Source organism: Equus asinus, chromosome 1 (assembly GCF_041296235.1).
Source record: "Equus asinus isolate D_3611 breed Donkey chromosome 1, EquAss-T2T_v2, whole genome shotgun sequence".
Taxonomy (NCBI): domain Eukaryota; kingdom Metazoa; phylum Chordata; class Mammalia; order Perissodactyla; family Equidae; genus Equus; species Equus asinus.
In genome coordinates this window covers 207,787,339-207,811,753 of record NC_091790.1, presented here as the reverse complement: position 1 = coordinate 207,811,753, position 24,415 = coordinate 207,787,339, and the positions used below count along the sequence as shown (strand labels likewise).

Genomic DNA, 24,415 nt, shown 5'->3' with positions numbered 1-24,415 from the left:
TAAGCACAGATCAAAATAGTTTAAATAGGTCAGAACAATGTCTGTAGATTCCAATTTCTAAGAGCAATTCCATAAATTGTCTCTGTGGTCACAAATTTATTTCAAATCACAGCTTTTGCAATATTTTGTATTTTAAATTCAAGGAGTTGCAGGTGGAGACAGTCAAGTGGAAGAAGTAAGCAGTATTGTACTTCAGTTTACTCTCAAGTAACAGCTAACCTGATAAAAAAAAAAAAAAGTTGGTTTAATTATTCCTGATCACTTTAAAATCATACTTTTCCTGCACCTGAAAACTTAGCACTAGGTGCTTGCATGTGCGTCTCCCACAACCTGGGGCCCCAGACTCCCCTGCTGCGCCTCCGATTGCTGCTTCCTCCACCTTCTTCCTCCTCACTCCTCCCCTGCCGCAAACTTTCAGCGAGGTGAGCCGCTGTGCAGGAGGAGGTGCTCCGCTCTTAAAAGACGCCTGACTGTAAATGTCAAAGTCATAAATATTTAAGCATTATTTTCGTTCAATTTCCAGTCAAGACTGACAAGATGCCTCTAATTAGTGGTGGGCTCTCTGCAGGGCCGGCCCCAGGACAAGGTTTCAGGGGAGCACCTGCAGTTCCAGGCACTCAGTCTTGAGGCCAGGGACCCAGGAAGAGGGGGGGCTGAAGCCCCCCAGGTCACACCTGGAACAGACAGGACTGTGGAGCAACTCACTTTTAAGCTGGTAGCAGACTCATTTTTTTCTCTTAAAGCTCCTCGTCAGCAGGGGTTTGAAGTTTTGGGGTTTTCTTTTAACCCCACGAGAGGAAAGGAAACGAAACAATTGTAAAGTTATTTAAACTCAATCACTATGCCAAGGAGAGGAGTTCACTCTCTAATTTTTTTGTAAGAATAGAATTTCTATAAATTTTTGTTTCTTGCGGGATTCTTAAGACCTGACTTACAGCCAGTTTCCGTCCCCAATTGACCCACCCAGCCAGCACAAGGTAGGACGTTGGAACCGTTGTGGCCCCAGGGAAGAGTGACTTTTCAGGTTCCAGCCCAGGTGCCCGCAGGCCTGCAGGAAGGAGGGTTCCCAGCCCGGCCCTGAGATCCTGCGACCTCCAGTCCGACGGTGACCTGCGCGGCTCCCACCCAGCCTGGGGACCACTGTCACCCCTTCTCTGTGGGGATCTGGGGGAGACCGTGGAAGAGGGGCTCGAAGGGCATGTGGGTTCGTCCTCTTTCCTCTCCTCCTTCCCTTCTCCTCAGGGAGAGAGCACCTGGGACCCAGCGGGGGCCGAGCAGCTGGGAGGAGGGGCAGCGGGGCCCAGGGAGGAGGGACTCGAGATCTCGGGACATCACTCTCCTTGACATTTTTCTTTGACCTTTGAGTAAATTACAAGCGCGCCGCGTGAGAGGGAGCCCAGGCAGGCCCCATTCCGTTCCCCGCGTGGGCCGATCGCGTCTCGGGTCACGGTGACTGTCGGTTTCCGGCGACAAGCAGCATGTCGGCCACTCTGCCTCCCCGAGAAGAGCTTCGGCACGGCCTCCCGATGAGCGCCCGCCCAGGAGTCTCTCCTGTCGTCCCAGGCCTGGGCCAGGTTAACGTGAGGGCACCGCCACCTCCTCCTCGGTGCCGCTCCTGTGCGTTCATGGCCTCTCACCTGAAACCAAGTGACAACCGGCTGAGTTTGTGCCCCTTTCACGGTGAGCCTGCGGCCGCCGCACGCGCACAGCCCCTAGTGGGGCCAGACTCCCGGCCATCGTCCCCAGGGCGCGTGAGACCGTTGGTCGGGTGCCCACTGATGCGTCTGCCACGCACGGAGGCAGTGCGCGTCGCCTCGGAGCCGGGCTGGTCACCCTGCATCTGTGCGCCTCACGTCGCCCGGCAGGAAGATTCGGGAAGTCCCTGTTCCCAGGCGCAGTCAGACACCTGGGCGCGCGGGTCCTCCCGACGCCGGAGCCGGACGCCCTGGGTGGGGGCCCGGGGACCGCCAGTCGTCTGGGCGGGGTGTGGGGCGCGCAGTGACCGCCAGGCGGGCTGGGCCGGGCTGGAGGACCAACCGGACGCCCCGCCTCGGCCGCGCCGCCTGCTTTCTTGTGGACCCGCTCCTTCTGGCGAAGCTCCGGGCCTCGCGAGCAGTCCTCCTGGAAACGTCCCCACTCCAGGCTCTCTCCCGAAGGAGGGGATTGGAGGGGGACAGGAGGCCCCGCCTGGCCGAACGCGAACACCCGGCGGCGGCCAGCGACCCCGGACCCGTGCCTGGCCCGGCGGGAGCCTCGCGGGCGCTCTCAGGGAGCGTCCCGGGCCGGGTTTGGGCAGCTCCCCCGGCCCCGCGCGCTGCGACCTCTCGGCGCTGGCCGCCGCGGGGGACACCCGGGAGTGCGCTCCCCTTTAACCCGCCGCCGCTGTCGGACCGGCGGGACCCAGCGACTCTCGGGGGCGAGGACCGGGCCGGTGGCGTTCCCTCCGCCCTCTCGGATCTCGCGGCGCCGCGTCGGGTCCCCCGTTTGTGTAGTTTTGGCTCTCGCTCCGCGCGGGGCGGGGACCGGGTGCGGAGGGACAGGGCGGCGGGGGGGGGGGGGGGGCGCCAGCTGCCTTTGGGGTGACTTCTTTCTGGAGGCTGCAGTGTGAGGCCGGGGAGGGAGGGGCGAGGAGAGGGGTGGAGAGGGGGATGGGGAGGGTCTCCCCGCTGTGGCGGACGCAGAAGCGGGCCACACAGGCCTTAGGCTGCCGCGCACCCCGCTCGCTCCCCTCCCCGGCATCCTGGTCCCTCCCCACTCTCTGCGCACCTCCCCCCCCGCCCCGCGCCCCTCCCACCGTAGGCGAACTCGCCGTCCAAGGAGCCGCGCATCCAGGCAGGAAAATCCGGCGCCTTTTCTCATTTAACCCGCGTTTCCATTAACTCAGTCCCGGCACCGGCTAATCCGCGGCACCGAAGGCGAAAGGAGGCTAATTAATGACCAGCTTTTCCAGTCAAGACCGGCGATAATTGCCTTGGTGGCCTTTATGATTACAAGATAAAAATGGCCCGGCCTGACATCAGAGGCCCTGTGTACACTCGGAGACAGGAGGAAATGAAGAGTTGGGAGGCTGAATACGGAGCAGAAAATTACTAATAGAAGAGAGATAATGAATAGGCCGGCCAGGCATTCATGGGGAAAAATCCATTTTGTTACCACGCGAAATTAGGTGGTGGAAAGGAGTTTGCTAATTGTTCTCATCTTGTAGCAACCAGGACCGAGGCGGGGGCGTGCGCTTCCATTCATTTCCCTAGTAATTGTGGAAGCGCGCGCTGGCCGGAGTCGCGGCGCCGCCGGCCTCTCCATCTTCCTGCTCCGGTTTTAATTGTTGCTAATATTCCTCATCATGAAGCTAATGAGGGCGAGCACCATGCAACTCTTTGCACGTGGGGACCAGTGAAATGCACCAGAAGGGTTTTCTCACTCCCCACCCCCCGCCCCTCCCCCATGAAACGGTAAGAATTTGATGGAGTTTGGCTCCCTCACTTTTGACACCGCGGAGAAGTGAATTCCTGGACCATCGTGTTCCAAACGCCCTTCGGCCTTTCGGGGAGCAGCGCTGAGGCAGCGCTGAGGCGCGAGGTGCTGGGGTCTGAGTCCCAGGCGTTCGAGGGCCCAGGTGGTGGGGATCGTATTGGTGATGCGCCACGGAAGGCAAGCGGAGCGCTTCCGCCAGGATGCAACCACCCTACGCCCCTACCAAGGCTGTTAGCAGCAGCTCAGAAGAACAGCCCGTCTGGGGTGCGAAGACACGTACTTGCGCTGCTGCTTTTAACCCAGCAGATCTGGGTACCCCCATCCCGACCTCTACCCCCCAAACATCTGGGAGGCAAGCTCTGGATAAATCGCTGAATTTTCCTCACATCTGTTTAAAAGAAGGGATGAATGCTTTGTTTTGCTTATGGCAGCAAATTACTAAATATCTTACATTGTTAAGTTTGATGAATGGCCGCCATTCAGAGAAAAAAAGTGATGGCTCCAACTTTCCTTTTGAAAACATCGCAGTCTGTGGTGTGCTGTTGTGAAATGACTTCTGCTTCCAGCCTGAGAGGCGCTGTTCTGGAGGGCCCTCCCACTGTGGTTCCAATGCCAACACTGTGTGTTGTGTTGCACTTTGCGTTTTGAGTTGCTTTTGGAAAGGATGGTTTTAGGAGCTGATTTGTTAGGTGCTAACGTGGCCCCTCTCTCCTGTTCTGCAGAAGAGCAAACTCAAGCTCCGGCCTCATCAGGCAGAGCAGGAGGACTCCACCAAGTTCATCGTGCTCACCCTCATCTCCGTCGCTGCCATCCTGGGGGTCCTCCTGGCCTCCGGTGTCATCTACTGTCTGCGCCATAGCTCTCACTACCGGCTGAAGGAGAAACTCTCAGGACCAGGTGGCCACGCGGGCCTGGATGCCACCGCCTACCAGGTAAAAGAGACCTTCCTGTTAAGCGATGTTTCCATTCAATTCATCAGTAGAACAGATTATTTAACCGCCTCTGGCCCCTCCCCCATTCCCACAGTTGTTCATTTCTTCATAGTTTGGGTTCTTTTATGGTGACAATTTGAAACTTCTCATTAGCATTCATGTAAATACCTTGTAACCACAGTTTTACTGCTCTATATTAATCTTATGCCGTTCTTGGATAGTCTCATGTTAGCTGTGAAAGCGGGTTGCTAATTAAAAGTGTGGAAAAAGTACAATACACGAATTATGTATTATCTGTTATCTTTCTTACTTTGGCCACTATTAATGAAAAATGCCAGAGTTGAAGGATAAATTGGTTGTGTAGATGTTTGAAGATGTCTTTTAGATTATGGGCTTCCTCAGGGTCTTACAGGAAAAGATCTTCCACCTGATCCGTTGCCCCCTCTGCTATCATTTGGACACGGCGAGATCTAATGCTGATAAACGGAAGGTAAACCAAAGGTGTCTCTGAGAACAACGTGGCCGCTGTGTGCTGGTCCTGCAGAAGTGTCCCAGGAGCACCTGCAGACACGTTAGAAGCCGACAAGAATGTGAGGAAAGCAAGTTCAAACCAAATTGGATGTAAAAAAAATACACAGAGTTTTTGGAAGACCTATGGCATACACTTCACATTTAATAATGTCCTGTAAGGGGAATATGCCTTCAGTTTTAGCAATAGCGCAAGCCCTGAATATATACAAGTTAGGGCATTTGATTTCTTTTAGCATAAAATATCATTTAACTCCAAGCATATTTTCCCATTTGGGAAGGTAAAACAATTTACTTAATCATCGTTTTGAAAGTTTAATCAATATAAATTTGTAAAAGATTTTCTCCCATTGAACTAGACTCTTTGTTTTCTGTCGTCACGTGATCCTGAAGTGTAACGTGTCTTGTAAATGATACATATTTTGCAATCATATATAAGTTAAATATTATTATTCTATCAGAGTTACGGGGGGGGGTATTCTCAAGCTCTTTCTACAAAACGCCCCCCAATAATTGTCCTGCAAAGTGCCCTCCATGAGCTCCTCTGAGCTGGCTTTTTGTGCTCCTTGGGCTGCCCTGCCCTTGTCCCACAGAAGGAGCAGGGGTGAATTTATAAAATCTCTATGCTTAAAAGAGACCAGGAGATAGCTTCTTTTCCCATTTCAGGATTCTTGGTATTGTTGGTGAATGGAGAAAACCTCTAGTTTTCTGGAGGAGGTCACAAGCCTGGTCAGTGGGATCTTTTCTTATAAAGAAATGGCAACTTCAAATGTGTGGGAGATGGCATTTCAGCCGCAGTGCATAGCTTTGCTTCAAAGCAAAAGAAAAATCACGTTTGAAGAAGCCTGGAAAAAATGTCACATAAACTAGTAAGAATTTATCCGGAAATACTAGTGAGCAAGCCCCATCAGTGTAAGGTCCCAGGTCTTCTCGGCCAGGGCTGTGCCAGGACATAAATAAATTATCACACCAGTTCTGTTCTGGGTGTGACGGGAGATCATACGGGGGAAGATTTCTAGAAAGCATGGCATCCTTTGATCCACTTTGAAATTCAAATATAAAATATTGAAAGAATGGAAAGGTGGGACTTGCATGTAGAAATGACTAATTTTTACAAAGATGCAGGTTGAAAATGCATACATAGAACTGAGTTTGTGATAATTAACCGAAAAAAAATCTTCCCAGTGACAGCTCTAATTAATAGTATCTGTAATTAAAATCATGCCCTTCCAGCAGGAAAATTGTTTGAATTTCTTAGAGTGACCTTTTTGCTGTTCCTCCTGGGGGCATAGTGGTTAAGTTGATATTGATTTTATAATGAGCTCTGGTTTGTTTAATAAGAATCTATAATCCAGACAATAAATGAAATGTGTGTTTTTCTTCAATCCAGATTAATAAAAAGGAAAAAGAACTTTTCCCTTTAAAAATATGATCTAGGAGAATTTGGAAATGAAACTGTTGTAAAGATTTTCTGGTGGGCTTAGTTTTGGAATCTCTACAAAATGCCCTTTAGAGAACTCCTCTGATGAAACGTGGAGGTTTGCCCCCATCGCACTGGACTGTCGATGACGAAAGAAGTGCCAAGTGTGGTGCTGTTTTGATTTGTTCTTAGCAGCGCAGGACTCAGCAAGTGGGAATGAGGGCATCATGATTTTTAACTCTAAATTTAGCCTAGTCACGTATTAAGAACTCATGAAAGCGTAGTTACAGATAGAGGGTATTTACATTTTCAGATGAAGCATGTGTTAATTTATTAATGTGCTCATATCTCATTTGGGTTTTCTAGAGCTGCCACTGAGACCCTCTTCAAGTTTAAAAACCTGTCTGAAAAGTTTTTTAAAAAATTGTAAACATCAACAATAATTTTGGGGAAAGTATCTTGTAACCATCAATGCTTACTTATTTTTAAATCCTTGAACTGCACTTTGCTAATTCTGTAATACAAGTGAGATTATGGATAGACCTCATCACAATTCTCATCACTGGGTTACAAGGAAAATTGGGCAATTTAAGATTATGCTTTATTTCAAGGGGACATGATGGAAACACTCAATTCATTCTTATAAAGTTTCTAAAGAGAAAAGAATGATTGTGTAAGTTAGGCTAGAAGTAAGTGACCAGGAATGATAGAATGGGAGGTGGCAATGCAATAAGCTTTATTAGTTTCAGAATATGGAGTTACCCTCCAAAGGGAAGAACTGGGTTCTTCTGCAGGAGAAGAGGAGGCACACAGGCCTTCGGGCTCGGAGCTGGCATTCTGCAGGAGGCGCTGGTGGCCTCTTGGCGTATGGTCCCTTCTTCCCAGAGAGTCAGAAAGGGGAACCTGCATGTCCCCAGTTGAAAAGCACAGCGGCAGTGTCATCGCAGACACCCCTAGTGGGAAGACCCCTCGTGTTGCTGACCCTTTGTAAAGGGTAAGTCCACGTCAGCCCTCAGAGTGCACATCTTGGGCGTCTGTCCCTGGGGTCACTGCAGTCTGTGCAGTACCCTGCACGCTTGCAATTCGTGGTTTGGGGCTTTGGGTTACCATGGATTCATGAGTGCTCCTGAATAATCAGTGGGCTTTTCTTAAAATTCTTTCAAAGCAGTTAGTAGTTTGCATTATCAGATTCTAATGCAAACATGTTTAAACATTTTTTCCTTTCTTCCTCAAAAGAGAACTATTTCATAGACAGAGTCAGCATTTTAAGGCTGTCTTGGTTTGCACGTGTGTGTGTGATATTTTTGTTTGCTTTACCTATTGGAAATCAAATCTTTCTTGCTAGACTCTTATACTTTGACGCTTAATGAGATATCGGTCTCACCGGATGATATACTATCGAAGTGTAATTTGCTCAGACTTGAAAGAATTGGGTATGTTAACTTCTAGAATAACCGAAATCCAGTCTTAAAGGTTATTTTTTAAATGGAATTGCCACCAAACTTTTCCCCATTGTTTTAGTAAATGTTATTTTTTCTTCTAAATATGTAAACAATATATTTGGATTAAATCTGTACTTCATAATCTAAAAGGCCAATTTCTTAACTTTTATTCTTTTTTCCCCCAAATTGGCATGTCATGTCACTTATATCTATGATGTTGTATGTGCACACATGTGTGTACATGTGTGTATATTTACACACACACGCTCACTAAGGATGACGTACAGGCACCAGAGAATTGTGATCTTGCCGTACCAGGTCACACTGTGCGTGTGTCCCCACAAGTGTCCTATTTCTGTGGAAGGTGATTGGGTAAAAGTGTGCACAAATCAGTCGTTTGCTGATGAGAAGACATCCCCTCCTTTCTCCCCGAGTCTCTTTGAATGTTGCTTCCGTTTCTAGGGGGCTTTGATCATCTTGGAGCAGCAAGTTAGTATTCTGCCGGCCCCCTCCCTCCCCTCACGGTGGGCAGAGGCTCCTGTGGAATTTTCAGCACGTTCTCTTTTGATGGTTTGTTTCACAATACCCAGCAGGTTTCCCTGTTGCTTGGGGGCCTTTGGAAGCAGACCTGGAGGAAGGCGAGCATCCCTCCATGGGACGGCCTGTAAACAGCCGCTGAGCGCACTGCTCCCCTTAGCAGTGACTATTCCTGTACTGTGGGCTCATGGTGACTGCTGCTGTTTGGGGTGCTCCCTTGGACTCAGGCTGGCGTACCTGTGAGCCCGGACGTACTCTGACCTCTCCGCTCAGGGTGAGGTCGACTTACTCTCCTGGGCTTTGAAGGAAGGGACCCTTCGTCTCGTAGAGTTTAACCTTCTGTGATGAAAGTGATCACTGGTCATAGGAACAGCCACTGGGTAGGACTGTTTTTTTTGCAAATTTTCAATAAGCAAAATCTATGCTGCTTCAAAAACGGAAGGATACCCTAAAACATTATTGAAGAATGTTTCTTTTTGTTATAACCTAGCCCAGCCTGAGAACAGGCATTTCTCTGATTTTCCCTTTGCAGAAGTACCTGAAAGCACTAGTGTGTGTGTAGGCAGAATTCTCTTGAACCTTCCCAAACATTGATTGGGTTTTGTGAGTGTGTGTTTCGCTACGTCACATGGAGTGTGACTCCTGAGGGTGCGGCCTCGTCATGGTCCCCTGTGTTCTGCCATCCCCGAGGCAGGCCTGGGCTTCACTGTCAACTAAGTAACCAGCCTAGTGGGCGCCAAGTGCCACTGCCTCGAGGCGGCCACCTGAGAACGTAAGGAACACGTGCAGACCTTTGCCACGATGACAGCAAAGGGATGCGTTTGTGCCAAACATTTCAAGAATCCAGATTTGTTTGCGTGCACATTCAAATGATCAACATTAGGGCCACAGCTTTCTTCTGCAAGCTTGGCTGAAACTCCTAGACACCTTTCCACTCTGAGTTGAATGTTTTTCTGGAAGGCACCCATTTGTAGTGCGTTTTTCTCATAAATCTTAAATTTTCAAACATGCGGTTTCCAAAGGCAGCAATACATGCCCGTTCTCTGGTTTCCATGCAACGTTTCCTCAAAAATAGCTCCTGAGATTTGGAAATAGATCTTCTAGAGGAGGCTGAAGTCTGGAAAGATTGCCAAAGAAATATCTAAACATAAAAATAAAATGTGTTGCCATCCTAATATAGCAGGCCACTCCCCGTGATCAGACAATGAGAATTAGATCAGACTCAATTAAAACCGCAGACCAGGGGCTGGCCCCGTGGCCGAGTGGTTGAGTTCGCGCGCTCCGCTGCAGGCGGCCCAGTGTTTCGTTGGTTCGGATCCTGGGCGCAGACATGGCACTGCTCATCAGACCACGCTGAGGCAGCGTCCCACATGCCACAACTAGAAGGACCCACAACAAAGAATATACAACTATGTACCGGGGAGCTTTGGGGAGAAAAAGGGAAAAAATTAAATCTTAAAAAAAAAAAAAAAACCGCAGACCACTCGGTGAGATGCTGGGACGTCTAATACTAGGAACCCTGAGGCCTGGATTCTATGGCTTCTCTTGGTGTCTGTGTTGCTTAACTCTGTTTTGTTTTCATTTTTGTAGTATATTAGCGCATCTGGATTTTACTTGAAAAACTGTTTCTTAAGGAAGGACAGGAAGTTGCCTCGAGAAAGATGAGAGGGAGAGGAGGAGGGAGCATTCTCTTCACCTCTACTCTGTCGGGTTATCTCATTTTGTTCTGTAAGAGCCAAGGGAAGACCGTGTGGGAGGCTCCGGGAGGAAAGTGCTGGTCCTCACACGGCGACTAGGTGAGGGGCTGTTTAGGGGCCAATGAAGGTGCACGCCTTTAATCTTCTTCGGGACGGGTAGCGGTCTGGTCTGCCTTGCCCATCTCACTGTCAGAGTCAGAGCGTGCTTCCATCCTGCAGAAGCCAGAGGAGCCCCTCAGAGGGCGCCTCACATAGGGAGGTTCCTCCAGAGTCCTTGCACTCAGCTCCACCCGTCCGCACCCTCAGTCACCGGCTCCCATCTTGCGATGCCCATGGGGGCACTTTGACAGCCTACCCTGGCCACCTGTTCACTCCTCGAAGCCACGTGAGACAAGCAGAGTTGCACTGCCATCCTTGTTTTACATGTGGGGAAAGTGAGCATCAGACAGTTCTGACTTGTCCTGGATCCCATGGCCAGTGAGCGGCAGAGCTGAATTAGGACAGTCTCCGGCAGCCGAACCCTCAGGCTCACAAGAGTAGGTCAGCTGGCCAGGCCCCACACCAACACAGGACAAGACAGAACCTCCTCTGACTCCCAGACCTGATGGCCCGCTCCGCTGGCTTTGTCTTCATGGTGTGAGGAAAAGTCAACATCAATTCTCTGCTCAGTTTATGATTTCCTGTAAATGAAGAGTTTGCCATAAAATGGCATGAAAAAATAGTAAGCAACCCAAGTCCATACATAATTACAAGGTAATAGGGATGACAGGGGCCCAAAGCCAGCTGGTGGGTGGAGAATGTCATGGTAGACTCATGAAGGATGGACCCACAGATGCGTGGGGAGGACATTCCAGGCAAGTGAACAAGCACAGACACTGGGTATTCACATGACTCTGGGGACAGACTCAACAAGGAAGGGCCAGGAGAGCAGTGGAGGAGCTGGGACGAGTGTGGACATCCTTAGTGTTCACCCTGGAGGCAGGAGGCTGGGGCATAACCGCAGGGACAGTTAAAGGACCCCACTTTGGACCGCTCTTCCATGAGAGTCTCTGCTGAGGACCAAGTCCATCCTCCCTGGTGCTCCGAGGATGGACCAGCTTCTCCAGCTGCTCAAGATGACTCCGGAGGAGGAAAGCGTGTCTTGACCTCTCTCTTCCATTCTCAGTCTTCCTGCCCTCCTACTGTACTTTTCATTTTTAAATGTCCTTCTCTCCCGATATTTACACTCATGAGAGAAAGAGTTCTTTCCATGCCTCAGGCATCCAGCCCGGAGCTTGGGCCCTGCACCTTTCTGAACCCCACTTTCCTCACCCCTGAAGCGAGAAGGGAAGTGCTTTCTGCTCTTTGCTGGGCTGTGGAAGGTGGACAAGGTCATGGAAGTGCGAACTTGTCCCAGCTCTGAATTCTCTCTAAGGATGGTCCTTGTGGTGACTGTGGGTGCTCAGAGATACTTGTTGGTGGGTTTCAGATTCGTCTGCATTGCTTGGTTCTTGATCCATACCTCCCTTTCCCAAGTGTGTACTTGTTACTTCTTCTTCCTACGGGCTGCTCTCTCTCCTTTAGGCCCTGACTGAGAGGTGGGCATGTTTTCTAAACCAAACCTGGCACATAGAATCTGCAAAGAAAACATGTACTTCTCAAGAAAGCCAGAAATCTAGACTATTCTGTAAAGCTCAAGACATTTTGAGGAAGGCATTTAGAGGAGGCACAAGTGTGAAGAGAATGTTCTGGTGGCTTCCGTGTAGCGCTGCTTCCCCCATCTTTCCAGGACCAGAGATCACTCGTCATCCTCGGATACGTCTCTAGAGTTAGGTGGGCTCGAGGGTGCAAATGTAGGTCCAGATCATCGTCAGTGGGAAGGAACCTGCCCTAGGCCCACTGGCCCTTTCCCTAGGAGGCATGTCACTCCTGTTGTGCCACGGGGCTCTGCGTGGGGGCAGCGAGGAGAGAGGCAGCGTGTGTGCAGCCGCGAGTACGGGGAGCCCTGCTGCCCATCAGACTCAGAGAAAGGATGCTGAGCGCTCCTGAAACAAAGTGGGTGTGGGGAGGAGAAACTTGAAAAGATGAAAGGAAGTATAAAAAAATGGATTAATCAGAGATTTCAACAAAAATGGTAGGATGGAGGGGAAGAAATTCCAAAGGGTAGGGAGCAGGAGATTGAGGGCAGGTATAAAAGAGTGAGACCCCACCACGAAGTCTGACAGACCCAGAAAACATGCCCCTACATCTGAGGGGCTTGTCTCTGGCCGTTTCAGCATCTCCTCTCCCCGCTTCCCACTGGGAGGGAAAGCATCGTGAAGGCCTTCTTCAACCAGAGCCAGGTTCTCCATGCGTAGGGATAGAATGCCCCTCAAGGCCTGAAGTCTCTCTCAGCGACAGCCTCGTGGACGGCCGCTGTGAGCAGAATCCCGCAAACCTGCAATGGGATCCTGCATCGGGAGGCTGGTGCTGGCCCCGAGGACGCTCAGGCATCCACTCGAACGCAAGCCTGTGCTGGGCGCTGGAGACCGCGCTCTGTGCTGAAGGGTGTCGTCTGCAGTGAGATGCATTAGCCTGTCAAAAATCGCCAAGCCCAGCTCTTAACACAACCCATTCGCTGCATAGACGCAGGGGAGAAGTTAGCTAAGATGTAGAATGAGGAGGGACAGCTCGAACTGTCAGACGCATGCAGGAGCTGTGTGTTTACAAGGAGCAAGAACTTCGGAAAGAGCAAATGCACAGTCCAACCCAGGAGCATCAGGCAGATGACAGTCGTCCCCAAATATCCTTGAAGGGACACTTAAGGACGTGAGAGAGGAAGACCAACTCGGCCAGCAGACCCCAGCATGAGAGCTCCGAGCATAGGAGAGGGTCCCCAGATGCCCAGTGGTCCCCTTGGTTTGGCGAACTCTCCTGCCCAGGGACGAGACTCGCCAATGGCATTGCTTTTCTCCAAGGCCCAAGGTCTCTTTGGTTTGGAGTTCTCTGTGGCTCTCAGCCCCGTGATGGCCACTCTCTTCTTCCCACCCATGGCTGGCAGCTGTGTTGGGTGCCGATTTCTGCCTGAGGACCTGTACACGTGTGGGTCCCCAAGGCTGTGATTGCTGGGTACTGCATCCAGGTCTGAATCCGTGTTGACAACCCCTTGGGTCCCCTTGAGGAATGAAGACCCCAGAGAACCTTGTAAAGGCTGGATGACTAAACTTAGAACTGGTCTAGAAAGTCCTTTTCTGGAAAGCTTATTTCTTCTGATGATGAAATCACATTTTCTGAAACAATAAGGACAGCAAAGAACTGTATTTTTCATCAGAGTTTACACACCGGACCAGTTTACACTGGTGTTAAGCATGTGCTCCAGACGAGCACAGTTCGATGGTCCACAGGGAGCCTGGGGGGTGAGGGAGGGCTTCCTAGAGGAGGGGAGTGAGAGGGCTCAGAGGGAGAGAAATGGAGGCAGGGACGGACGTCAGGGAGAAGATGGAGCCAGTGCAGCCAGAAGTCTGAAGCATGCATTTGGGGCACTGGACAGGGAAGTTTTCCTGGAGCTGAGGCTTAGGTTGAGGAAGAGAGAGAAAAGTCTGGAAAAGGCTGAGCCCAGACCTGAGAGGGTCTCGAATGCATAAATAAAACAGAGAATTTCAGGGACCAGGCGGGGCTTTTTCTTACTCGTTTTAGGTCAGTCTGTGCCAGACTAAGTCTGTGCAATGTTACAGTCATTTCTTCAGAAATGTAACAGTGACGACTTCTTCTGTTACATTAGAGAAGCTACATGTTAGGGTTTCTCTTCCCCATCTAAGTAACCGTTCTTAAACCTTCTTGCTCAAAATATTTGAGTCTCTATTGGGGTTTTCTGCTTTGGGAGAATTGCTGATAATTAAGAATGAAGTCTTGGTAGATTATTTCTATATTAGCAAGTACAAGATATTCATACAAATGATCTCTGGTTAGGAAGGTGACAGCTGCAAAAAAAGTATTCTCTCAAGATTTTTGAATGTAAAACATAATGCAACCAGCAAAATTAGGTGTCTAGGTGTGTATGTGTGTGAGTCTGTGTGTATGATTATTTGGCAAACAGGAAAAGGAAGATTCACAAACGATTACGTTAGCAAGTAAGGCCAAATGTTTTAAAATCCATAATTCTGTATGGTGTTTGAGGAATATGGGCACAAAGTACAGGTTTAAACTTAGATTGACTTTGTGGCATTTAATCACAAATCAATTAAAAGAGTTTATCTAATAAGTACTGGGATTATTAACATGCACAGGATGTTAGTATCAATATTCAAATGGACTTAAATTCTCTAATTAAATTTTTAAAAATTAGATTTGTTCTATAGGTAAGCATTTTATCATTTTAATTTTTTTGTAAAGACGATACGGAAGAGTAACTGATAAAGAAATATTCCTATAATTATGCTTTTAATAAACCCACAAAACGTATACTTTAACCAGAAACCAAGATGTTCTTGAGTGGGCAGAAATAAAATGCAGATTTGTTTGTAAAACAAGCTCATCAGTTGGAAGGGGAATTACACCCCGTTTACAGGTTTCAGGGTTATCTACCCCCTGCCGGCTTTCTTATCCTCCATCACGTTCAAGTAGAATATAAATTCTAGAGGCCCGCCCCGGGGCCGAGTGGTTAAGTTCGCGTGCTCCGCTTCGGCGGCCCAGGGTTTCGCCGGCTTGGATCCTGGGTGCGGACATGGCACCGCTCATCAGGCCACGGTGAGGCAGCGTCCCACACAGCACAACCAGAGGCACAACTAGTATATACAACTATGTACTGGGGGGCTTTGGGGAGAAGAAGGAAAAAAAAGAACAGGATTGGCAACAGATGTTAGCGCAAGTGCCAATCTTAAGGAAAAAAATTGTAAGTTGAGTGACCCCAAAATCTGAAATTGAAATGTGAGGGGAAGACTAAGAAAACATCTCGGACTCTCAGTTGCTTCTGGACCCTGCGATGGACGATGCTCAGCCTTTCCTGCTCCAGAAGCCCCGGTGCTTCTAGATAGAGATGGACTTTCTAGGCACATCTTGAGTCTACAGATTTCTGATGGACTCCAAGAGAGGCGTCACAGCAGAGCTGGTGCCCGTGTGCTGTAAGTGGCTCTTGTCCCCTGTAGGCAGTGTCCCAAGGGCAGGTTGCCCTCAGATCCTCTCCTCAGCACCTCCTGCCAGCCCAGAAGTTCACCTTCCAAAGCTGTTAAGCTGTGGAAATATCTTTTGCTGGTCTTACTCAAGGGCCGTTGGAAACACTGACTTCCTGTCGAATTCAGCACCTGTTCTCTTCCTGGAGGTGGATGGCAGACTTTTAGAAACTTACAGGCTGTAGAGGTCAGAGCCCTTCATTTCACAGCAGAGCTAAAACTGAGACCAAGGGTGACTTGCCCACGTCACCCAGATGGTCAGTGGCAAAGCCACCAGACCCAGGTGTTCAGAGTTCTGTTAGGAAGGCCTCTGACCGCTCTCCAGGCATCGTGCAGCTAGATCACCATTCAGATTTGGCTTTGGATGGGATAATTGGGTCCCAGAATGATGTGTGTCTTCTGAAAGTGCAGAAGCAGCTGCTGCGGTGGACCGTCCACCCCCGCCCCCAGGCCTTGCCCTTTGGCTTAATTAGGCCGCTGCAGAATGGAGAGCCGTGAATACCCTTTGTATTGCTGGCTGGGCTCCTCCAGCCCCTGCAGTATCCCCTGTGCTTTTCTGTCTCGCAACCTTTGTCAGACTGCTCCCCTCCTCGGAAAGCCCTCCTGCCCTGCCTGCACTTCCAGATCCTTCCCATCTGTCAGCCTGCTCAGACCCCACACCCTCTACCCAGGCTTCCACCCAGCTCAGGAGGACCCGTGCTGTCCAAGCCCCAGGGCCCCTTCCTGTGAGCCCTCCAGTTTACCTTACATTACCCTGAAAATCTGGAGTTACTTCCTCATTATTACCCTTCAAATCTAGAGTTATTTCCTCATTGTTACCCTTCAGATCTGGAGTTACTTCTTCATTATTACCCTTTAAATCCAGAGTTACTGCCTCATCATTACTCTTCAACTCCAGAGTTACTTCCTCATTATTACCCTTCAAATCCAGAGTTACTTCCCCATTATTACCCTTCAACTCTGGAGTTACTTCCCCATTATTACCCTTCAACTCTGGAGTTACTTCCTCATTATTCCTCCAAATCCAGAGTTATTTCCTCATTGTTACTCTTCAGATCTGGAGTTACTTCCTCATTATTACCCTTCAAATGCAGAGTTACCTCCTCATTATGACCCTTCAACTCCGGAGTTACTTCCTTATTATTACCCTTCAACTCTGGAGTTACTTCCCCATTATTATCCCTCACATCTAGAGTTGCTTCCTCATTAATACCCTTCTAATCTAGAGTTACTTCCTTATTATTACCCTTCAAATCTGGGGTTACTTCCTCATTATTACCCTTCAAATCTAGAGTTATTTCCTCATTGTTACCCTTCAGATCTAGAGTTACTTCTTCATTATTACCCTTTAAATCCAGAGTTACTGCCTCATCGTTACCCTTCAACTCCAGAGTTACTTCCTCATTATTACCCTTCAAATGCAGAGTTACCTCCTCATTATGACCCTTCAACTCCGGAGTTACTTCCTTATTATTACCCTTCAATTCTAAAGTTACTTTCCCATTATTACCCTTCAACTCTGGAGTTACTTCATTATTCCTTCAAATCCAGAGTTATTTCCTCATTGTTTCTCTTCAGATCTGGAGTTACTTCCTCATTATTACCCTTCAAATGCAGAGTTACCTCCTCATTATGACCCTTCAACTCCAGAGTTACTTCTTCATTATTACCCTTCAAATCTGGAGTTACTTCCCCATTACTATCCCTCAAATCTAGAGTTACTTCCTCATTAATACCCTTCTAATCTAGAGTTACTTCCTTATTATTACCCTTCAAATCTGGAGTTACTTCCTCATTATTACCCTTCAAGCCTGGAGTTACTTCCTCATCATTATCCTTCAAATCCAGAGTTACTTCCCCATTATTACCCTTCAAATCTGGAGTTGCTTCCCTATTACTGTCCTTCAAGTCTGGAGTTTCTTCCTCATCATTATCTTTCAAATCCAGAGTTACTTCCTTACTACTACCCTTCAAATCCAGAGTTACTTCCTGATTATTACTCTTCAAATCCAGAGTTACCTCCTGATTACTACTCTTCAAATCCAGAGTTACTCCTCATTATTAGTCTTGGTATCTGGAGTTACTTTTTCATCAGTGCAGGCTGAGACAGATCTGGGTTCAGAACAGTCTTGTTCCCTCCCTGCCACGTCTTCCCATGAATGTGAGGAGGGCCTTGGTTTCCTGAAATGCCAGATCTGTACTGTCCACAAACAACACCTACGAGGGGACCTTTAGGTGCTCAATAAGTACTCATCGATACATTGATCTAAGATGTCAATGTGAGAAGAGCTGGCCTTGGGGAAGCCACATAGAACTCTGTCAAAAACCATCACCCGTAATTTCCAGCATCCAGGGGAGTGCCCAGCATATAGGAAGCATTAGATAAATGTTGAGTATTGTAGATGTTGAGGAAAGTGACGATGACGATGATGACAAATGATAATTCATTACCTTTTGAGCAAGAAGAAAATTCGGAAGGTGGCAAAGTCCCCTGTGGAAAACAGCTGCTCCTTCCCTTGTCCATGTCAGGCTCAGGCCGCTCTGAAGAGGTGATGATTTGTTTCCGACTGAGTTGGCTATTTTAGATTGTCTGACTGTGAAACTGAAAGCAAAGACACGCCTGTGGGGCTGCTCAAGACTGGCTTTGCTCACAGAGGTCGAGATGAATCTGTGAACTCTGAAGCTTCACTGACTTTTTGGGAACGCTTGAAACTTAATTGTGCAGTGAGTCATCAGCCACAGGATCCCAGGAAGTTTGGGGCCTGTCTTTATTGTTTCCTTTGTCTCACAAACGGTGGCCTGGCTGGGGGATGTGGGGCCGTGACTGAGACCTCCTGCGTAGCTGAAAGTCGTGCGGGTGTTGCAGACCAGACACTCTCTCTCACACATGTCAAGTTCCAACTTTCATTGAGAGCATTAGAGATTATTACAGAAACCCATATTAAATACGGATTATAGGGGACAAGATGCTTATTGAAATTATGTGTTTCCTCCCTCTGTTTTTATTTTCACAACTCATTGCTGATTTCAATCTGGTATTTATCAGGAGCAGAGCCAATGAAGAAAATGAGTGTGTCTCTGGTCTTAAAGGAGAGGCCGTCTTTAAGTGGGTGCAGCCCGTTAGGTTTTAGGCACATTGGATACATTTGGATAAAGGTGAGCAAACTCTATAACTTACCTTTGGAGCCTCACCTTTAGGCAACCCACCGACTACAGATTTGTGAGACGGCAGATATCTTCTCACTTTAAAGCTGTGTCAGATGATAACACTTTGGAGCTGTCTACTAGGGGGCTTCCAGGTGAGGAAGACGGCCTTCTCCTTCTCAGAGGACGAGGCCAAGCCTCTTGGCAGTGGAACTTGGTTCCAGCTTCCTGGGCTGCACCTCCTGCATGAGCTTGGCACTGCCCAGCCTGGGGCACTGGAGGCTCGGGGCTGCTGGATGCTAATAATGCACCAGTGAGCAGGCGGCTCCGCTGATCTGTGCTAGATGCCGAGGGAGAGAGAAGACAGATGAAGATGACCTCAGCTCTCAAGTTTGGGAGGCAGATGTAGTTAACGTGACGTTAGCTAGGGAACAGCACAAGGCTGCCTCTTATTTCGAGGCCAGTGAGGTGTGTGGCAGTGTGTGCAGGGAGGGAGGAGAGAGCGGAGGGGGTGTTGTGGTGGGCGTGGGGTGGGGAGAAGAGAAGCAATTCTTTACTTTCTGACTTTAGACTACTCAAAGACTGTTCTAGATTTAGAAGAGTGTTGAAATTATTTTCACTTCTATTAGTTAAAATGTGTCCATATCTTGAAGTTTTATTTTGAGGAAACATCTTGCAAAATGGGGAAAATTTACTCAACATTGCTTAGTAAACACTGTTGATCATGGAGTTGTTTCAGTTCGTTTACTAATGTGTGGAACCCGGCGCTAGAATAATGCAGCCACGCACGTGACCGGAGCAACACAGATTTGCGCCAAGTAGCTATCCGGGCGTCGGCAGTGGGGGTGGAGGACGATGCCAGTTCTCTGAAGGTCAGAATGAGCGACCACCCTGCAGAAGTTCTCAAACCGGCCTCAGCATTCACTCTGGAGGAGATGTTTCTCCCTTGTGTGTGTACATGTGTGCACTTGTATGTGCGGGTGTGTTGCCTGTCAGTCAAAATTTAAACATTGTCTGGGCATCATTTAAACCAATTGTGCCGTCCAGGAAACAAGGGGTTCCCCAGCCTGGTCAGGGACGAGGTCTTCATGTGTCACCATGGCTCTGACTCCGGGGCAGGAGGGAGGAGGATTCCTCTGTTACCCGGAAATAGCGGCGGCCCCGCGGCCCGCATCTCTCAGGAAGAGGCCCACAGGTCCCAGGACCCGGCAGCCCTTGCTGCGTGCGCAGAGCACAGCACAGGTTGTTCTCTCCCTTGGCGATACGAATCAGATAAGCTATTTATGGTGAGATATTTATGTAAAATAGCTCTCATAAACCAAACCGTGAGTTACTGTTTCTGTGCTCACAGCCGGCCTTGCTGGCCTGGAATATGAGGCAGTTCCTGCCCGGTCATATTTGATTTACGGTGAAATAACAGCCGTCTTGAATCCGGCTGTGCTGTGACGAGGAGAGTGATGACACGAGACAGTTTCCTTCTTTATATGCTTCTCTCTGAGACATTACTGGCCACTTTGACAACCTGGGATGTTTTCTCCCATGCTTTTCCTCCTACATACTTTCTAGGCATTTCACTTAATTTTAATCATATTGAATGTAGAATTTCACATATTTTAAACACAGCTTGTATTGGTTTTTCTTATCACCAAAGTAATACGTGCTCAATTTAGAAAACACAATGAGCGGGGCCGGCCCAGTGGCACAGTGGTTAAGTCCGCACATTCCGCTTCAGCGGCCCGGGGTTCACCAGTTCGGATCCAGGGTGCAGGCATGGCACCGCTTGGCAAGCCACGCTGTGGTAGGTGTCCCACATATAAAGTAGAGGAAGATGGGCATGGATGTTTGCTCAAGGCCAGTCTTCCTCAGCAAAAAGAGGAGGATTGGCAGCAGTTAGCTCAGGGCTAATCTTCCTCAAAAAAAAAGAAAGAAAAGAAAATACAAATGAGCAAAATAAAAACCTCCTGTTCCTCCACCAAGTGGGGGCCTCTGTTAGCGTTTCAGTGTCTGCCTTAGGCCTTTTCAGGCTTTTTGTCCTACGCTTATATCTACTTTCTGAGTTTGAGATTCTGTGATCAAGGCTGCCCTGTGGTCACGTGCTCTGGAGCTGCGGTGTTAAGCCAACGGTGCAGACTTTTCCCTCAGCCGCTCTGCTTCACGCGCCATAGTTTCCGCTGTTTGTCGGATGCCGGGCGCCCTCCAAGCTGGGGATCAGGTCCCTCCCCAGAGGGTGGGTCCTGGCCAGCGCGCCCTCCAGTGCCTGGTCCCGTCAGAGAGTAATTGGCCTGCACCCTCCCCTGCCCTTATGACCCATCTCCCTTTGCCTCAGCTTCGTGCCTTCCTCCTCCATGTTGCCCTGTTGCCACTAGTCACGCTCCCCAGAGAACCCTAAAAACCCCGCACCCTTTGTGGACACACGCCGGCCGTGCGCTGCTTTGTTCCGACTGTTCCTTGAAAGGTGCAAAGAGGTTTTTCTTCAGCCTTTGTAGTCTTGGTCTTTCTTTTGGTAGAATTTGGGAATGACAGGTCTTTTCTCTCAGAGCGATTCCCGCTCTCTGCAGTTTTCCCCCATCAGATAAAGATTTGAGAAAGGAGACATTTGCATTGTTATGTGTATGGATGGATTTCTGCCCCGAGAATCTTATTCAGCTTATTTTGCAAATTGTGTTATAAAGAAGTATAAAATACTTGGAGGCTCTGCAGAAATATCGCAGACCTTGGCTCGGTGTGGAACAGAGGAGCAGGTGGTTTAGAAAATGATGACTGTGGGACCACAGCCTAGTGCGCGAGCCTCCGTTTCCTTCCTCTGCCTCCTTGGACCCCGAGGATTTGCTCTGAAGATGTGAGGCTCTCGGGGTGCAAGCAGCTCCTGTGCTGACTCAGCTCTGGGGGGACCTGCCTGGGGTCCACGGTTGGGGACGGGTGAGCACGCTGGTGCTGGTGCCTTCGGGCAGGGTGTGCGTGTCCTGCTGGGAGGCTCATGTCGCTGTGCCAGTTGGCTCTGGACGGTTGGCGGCAGCCCAGGCGGTGCTGAGATGAATGTCTTGCATTTTCTTGGTGGAGAGTTGGTGCACGCCTGGGTGCAGGCGGTTATGTTTCACCTCCCTTGACAAACACTGTGCCATTTGGATATTTTAAAATCGTGTGGCACAAGCTTCACGTGTTGGATTATTTTGTGATTGAGCATTTAAATTTAGGGGGACTGTGAAGATGCTGTCCTTTTCTTTTTAGAAACCCCATTACTCTGGTTTCTCTGGAAAGTGTATATGCAGGGGGCTGGGGAGACTGTTCTTGCTAAAGGCGGTGATCGATTATCAAACTGGGTTCGACATGCCCTTGGTGCCATCATCTGGCAGGGGGATGGCCCTGTGGATCTGGGCCTTTTGGGGGTAGTGTCCTGGAAGCGGGACCTGGCCAGTGTCTTGACTTCTCCAGCTAACCATGTCACCTTCTCTGTGTCAGGAGTCCTGCTGGCAGTGACTGGATGTTGGCTGCATGCCCAGTGCCGTGTAATGTCCTGTAGACACACTCACTCTCAGAATCCTCCCAGAAACTCCACGCAGCAGTCCCATCATCATTCCCACTTCACAGATGACGAAACTGAGACACACAGACTTAGGCGGCTGGTCCAGAGTCAGGAAGCTGGTGAGTGGCAGAGCAGGGATTCAGATGTGCCTCCACCACGTAGATGCAATGATGCACACTTGGGTCTGTCTGGGCCTGGTTTCTCTATCAAGGATGAATTTCATTTTCTGCCACGGGATTTTTTTCCTAGGACACTGATGGCTCCAGGGTACTTGCCTCCCAAGAGCAGAGGCACATTAATCATTGACGGCTGCTGTTGTGGACATTGCCTACAAAACCGTGTCATCTTCCCATTACGTCCTTCTCAGGAGCTTGGAATGATTTTCATCGGTTTTCCTCAATGACTCTCTCAGCACTAGAGAGGGTCCAGACAGCTAAAAAGGCACAAAGCAGATATGCCGAGATGAGTAGGCCTCTGCAGAAAGGCTTGAAGCCCAACGCCAGAGACGGACATCCTGGAAATGCAAAGCAGTGTGGTCCAAAAACACGCGATTTCCCCTTTTGCTGTCTGGAAAAAAAAAATTCTAATTCACACATACATTGGCTTTTTCCTTCTGGCTAAAGAGTAGGCACTGGGATGAGAAAAGAAAAGAGATTTGGTCAAACTCCTGGTGGGAGTGGTTCCTGCCCTAGGGCACCACTTGCAACCGCAGGGAGCTCTCCAGGGTCGGGAGAGGCACACAGCAGGTGCGCAGAGGATCCAGCCCAAAGTACGTCTAGACCCCCAGTCTGCACAGTGGACAGAGGACGCCGCCAGGGAAGAGCATTTGAAGGGGGTTATGTGGCAGGCTGGTTGATCCCATGTGTGGGTCTGTGACCAAAAGATTCACTTGGTTCAACTTCCCTTTCTTCTTCCTTCATAACGAATTGCCTCTTGGTTGTTGAGTCGTATGAATTACTACACGGAGATCGTAATTGTCCTTATAATCTCAAGGTCATCAGCTAAATGTTCAGGATCATTTTTATTAAAGTAATGCTGTTCCAGATCATAAACAAAGTCATTTTTAAAATTAAAGGACAGTTAGTCTGGATCTTAAACATCTTTTAAGGTTGTTTTTTTAACAAAGGTGCTAGAAGGTACTGCACCTCCTTGTCCAGCCAAGTGAAGACCTATTTGCCAAAACTGCCTTGTGTGCTCACCACATGGCCGTGCGTGGGACCCGCCCAGGGGGCGCTGCGTTTGTGAAGTGGGAAGATGCTCTGATTTTGCTGAGTTTGCGTCTTTGTTAGGGACGATCTTTGACGGCCTGTGTAGCCTGCAGTCTTCATTTTCAGGGTGTCCATGACTTTCACCAGGAGTCTTGGCCCTCTTTGCTTGCTGCCAGGATTAGAAATTAGAAAAATTTCAAAACATGGTCGAGCGGGTCTCTGGGTGTCTTTTGGAGCGTGCTTGTGTAGTTCGTTAGCTCTGTCTGTCTGTCTTTGCTCAAGTAAAATGCTCTCTGTAGGTGATCGTGGCTCTGTAAATGTGTTAAACTCACATAACAGAGCTTTTCTTACGGAATATTTATCTTGGCGATGGCCCATCTGTGGTTGCTGGTCTGAGCTTCCTGTCCACCCTCCATGGCCTCCACCTGCACTGATAGATGTCAGGCGGTAAAGGCAGGAAGGGCTCTGGTCTGACAGCGGGTCCCGGGCAATGGGAACCAACGCTGTGAACTTCAGATCCCACGTTCAGTAAGCATTCATGCCCAGCCCGGCCGCGATGGTTGCCTGAGGGGTCGCTGGGACCACACCTTCATTTGTCACTGTGTGGCCTGCGATTGCCTTTGTAGGGATGGACGATACTTCCTAATTGAAGACTGTGGCTCGGTGAGGTGTTTTCTAGTCTGGGGAGGGGACACATGTGGGAAGACCTTCCCCAAGAGGCTCCCAGCCGAGACCTTTGGTTAGAGATTAGGTCTGCAGAATGCGGGACCGAAAGGTTTCCACAGAGTCCCCAGCCCGAGGGCTGCAAAACCCTCGGGTTGGTCTCCTTGACCCCGGCCAGACCATGGCTGGGTCCAGAAGCAGCCTGCGTTTTTCTCCTCCATTATAAGAGTTCATTTTTCCTTAGAAATTTTCATTTTAAGGGAATAGTACAGAGACTGGGCAGGATGTAGAATTTCTATTATTAATTTACAAACTATAATCAATGTAAAGGACTAAATGAAAGGGCCGCATGGCCATGTCGCAGAGATTTCTTCAACAGGCAAAGCAGCAGCATCGGGCAGCGTCTCTCTGCTCCCTGCTGCCTGTCTGGGGACACCTGGAGACTTTGCGCCTGTGCAGCGAAGGGGCCGGGCCGGAGTGAGGAGAGCAAGCACATGAGGGAGCCCACGGCCCAGGGTCCTGCCGTGGCGGCCACGCAGTGATGTGGAGGGACTCCGCTAGGTGCTGTGATGGAAGATGCACCCCTTCAATGCCGAGTCCCCTCCCCAGGCAGTGGGACTGGCGTGTGTCCACTCCTGGAGGTGTGTTCCTCAGATTGGGGTGCTTCAAACTGAACAACTTGGAGTAATCTCTATTTCCGTCACAGATACATAGAGGTGGC

At 49.3% G+C, this 24,415-nt stretch overlaps 1 protein-coding gene across 5 annotated transcripts in view; it reads left to right on the top strand.

Annotated features, from left to right (window-relative positions):
- Nucleotides 1–24,415, top strand: part of PTPRN2 (protein tyrosine phosphatase receptor type N2) — a 945,556-nt gene that overhangs the window by 820,976 nt on the left and 100,165 nt on the right. For 4 of the 5 annotated variants that reach the window (XM_044747547.2, XM_070516905.1, XM_070516912.1 and 1 more), the window contains one exon: nucleotides 4,197–4,406. The exons of the other annotated variant lie outside the window; for it this stretch is intronic. In XM_044747547.2, the coding sequence (XP_044603482.2) occupies nucleotides 4,197–4,406 (210 nt within the window). The remainder of the gene's footprint in view (nucleotides 1–4,196; nucleotides 4,407–24,415) is intronic. 5 annotated transcript variants of the gene reach the window in all.